Consider the following 691-nt stretch of genomic DNA (forward strand, 5'->3'; position numbering starts at 1 on the left):
GGGCTTGTGCCCCAAAACCAGCCCGGGCTTGTGCACCCTGGAGTTCAAACCCAACCGGGTCTCCTTCGCCCAGGGCTTGTGCCCCAAAACCAGCCCGGGCTGGTGCACCCCGGAGCTCAAACCCAACCGGGTCTCCTTCGCCCAGGGCTTGTGCCCCAAAACCAGCCCGGGCTGGTGCACCCCGGAGCTCAAACCCAACCGGGTCTCCTTCGCCCAGGGCTTGTGCCCCAAAACCAGCCCGGGCTGGTGCACGCTGGTGCTCAGACTCAAGCAGGTTTTGTACGCCCGGGAGCTCAGCCCCAAAGCCAGCCGGGCTTAGCTCACCCCAGCCTTCAGACTCACTCCCAAGCTGGTCTCCTCCGCCCTGGGCTCCAGAGCCAAGCCGGGCTGCCTCACCCCGGCTCCCAGCCCCAGTCCCAGCCAGGCCTGCTGCGCCCGGCTCTCCAGAGCCAAGCGCATCCCGGCCGTCCCCGACCGGGTCTAGTGCGCCCGGGAGTCCAGTCCCGACCGGGTTTGGTACGCCCTGGGCTTCAGGCTCAGCCCCAGCCGGGTCTGGTGCGCCCAGGACTGCAGCCCCAAGCCCAGCCCGGCTTGCTGCGTCCCGGGCTTCAGTCCCAACCCAGTCTGCTGCAATCCACGGCTCTCTTCTACCCCTCGGCAGGGGCAGGTATGCCAACGCGGTGGGATGGAG

At 68.5% G+C, this 691-nt stretch overlaps 1 protein-coding gene across 1 annotated transcript in view; it reads left to right on the forward strand.

The window, feature by feature from the left end:
- Nucleotides 1-678, forward strand: part of LOC103895537 (glutamine-rich protein 2-like) — a gene marked incomplete at both ends in the record, with an annotated part of 1,459 nt that extends 781 nt beyond the window's left edge. The window contains one exon of the mRNA XM_009275174.1: nucleotides 1-678. This exon is cut by the window's left edge and continues 1 nt beyond it. Within this exon, the coding sequence (XP_009273449.1) occupies nucleotides 1-678 (678 nt within the window).
- Nucleotides 679-691: the final 13 nt, after the last annotated feature.

The sequence above is a fragment of the Aptenodytes forsteri genome, unplaced genomic scaffold (genome assembly GCF_000699145.1).
Source record: "Aptenodytes forsteri isolate BGI_AS27 unplaced genomic scaffold, ASM69914v1 Scaffold506, whole genome shotgun sequence".
Taxonomy (NCBI): domain Eukaryota; kingdom Metazoa; phylum Chordata; class Aves; order Sphenisciformes; family Spheniscidae; genus Aptenodytes; species Aptenodytes forsteri.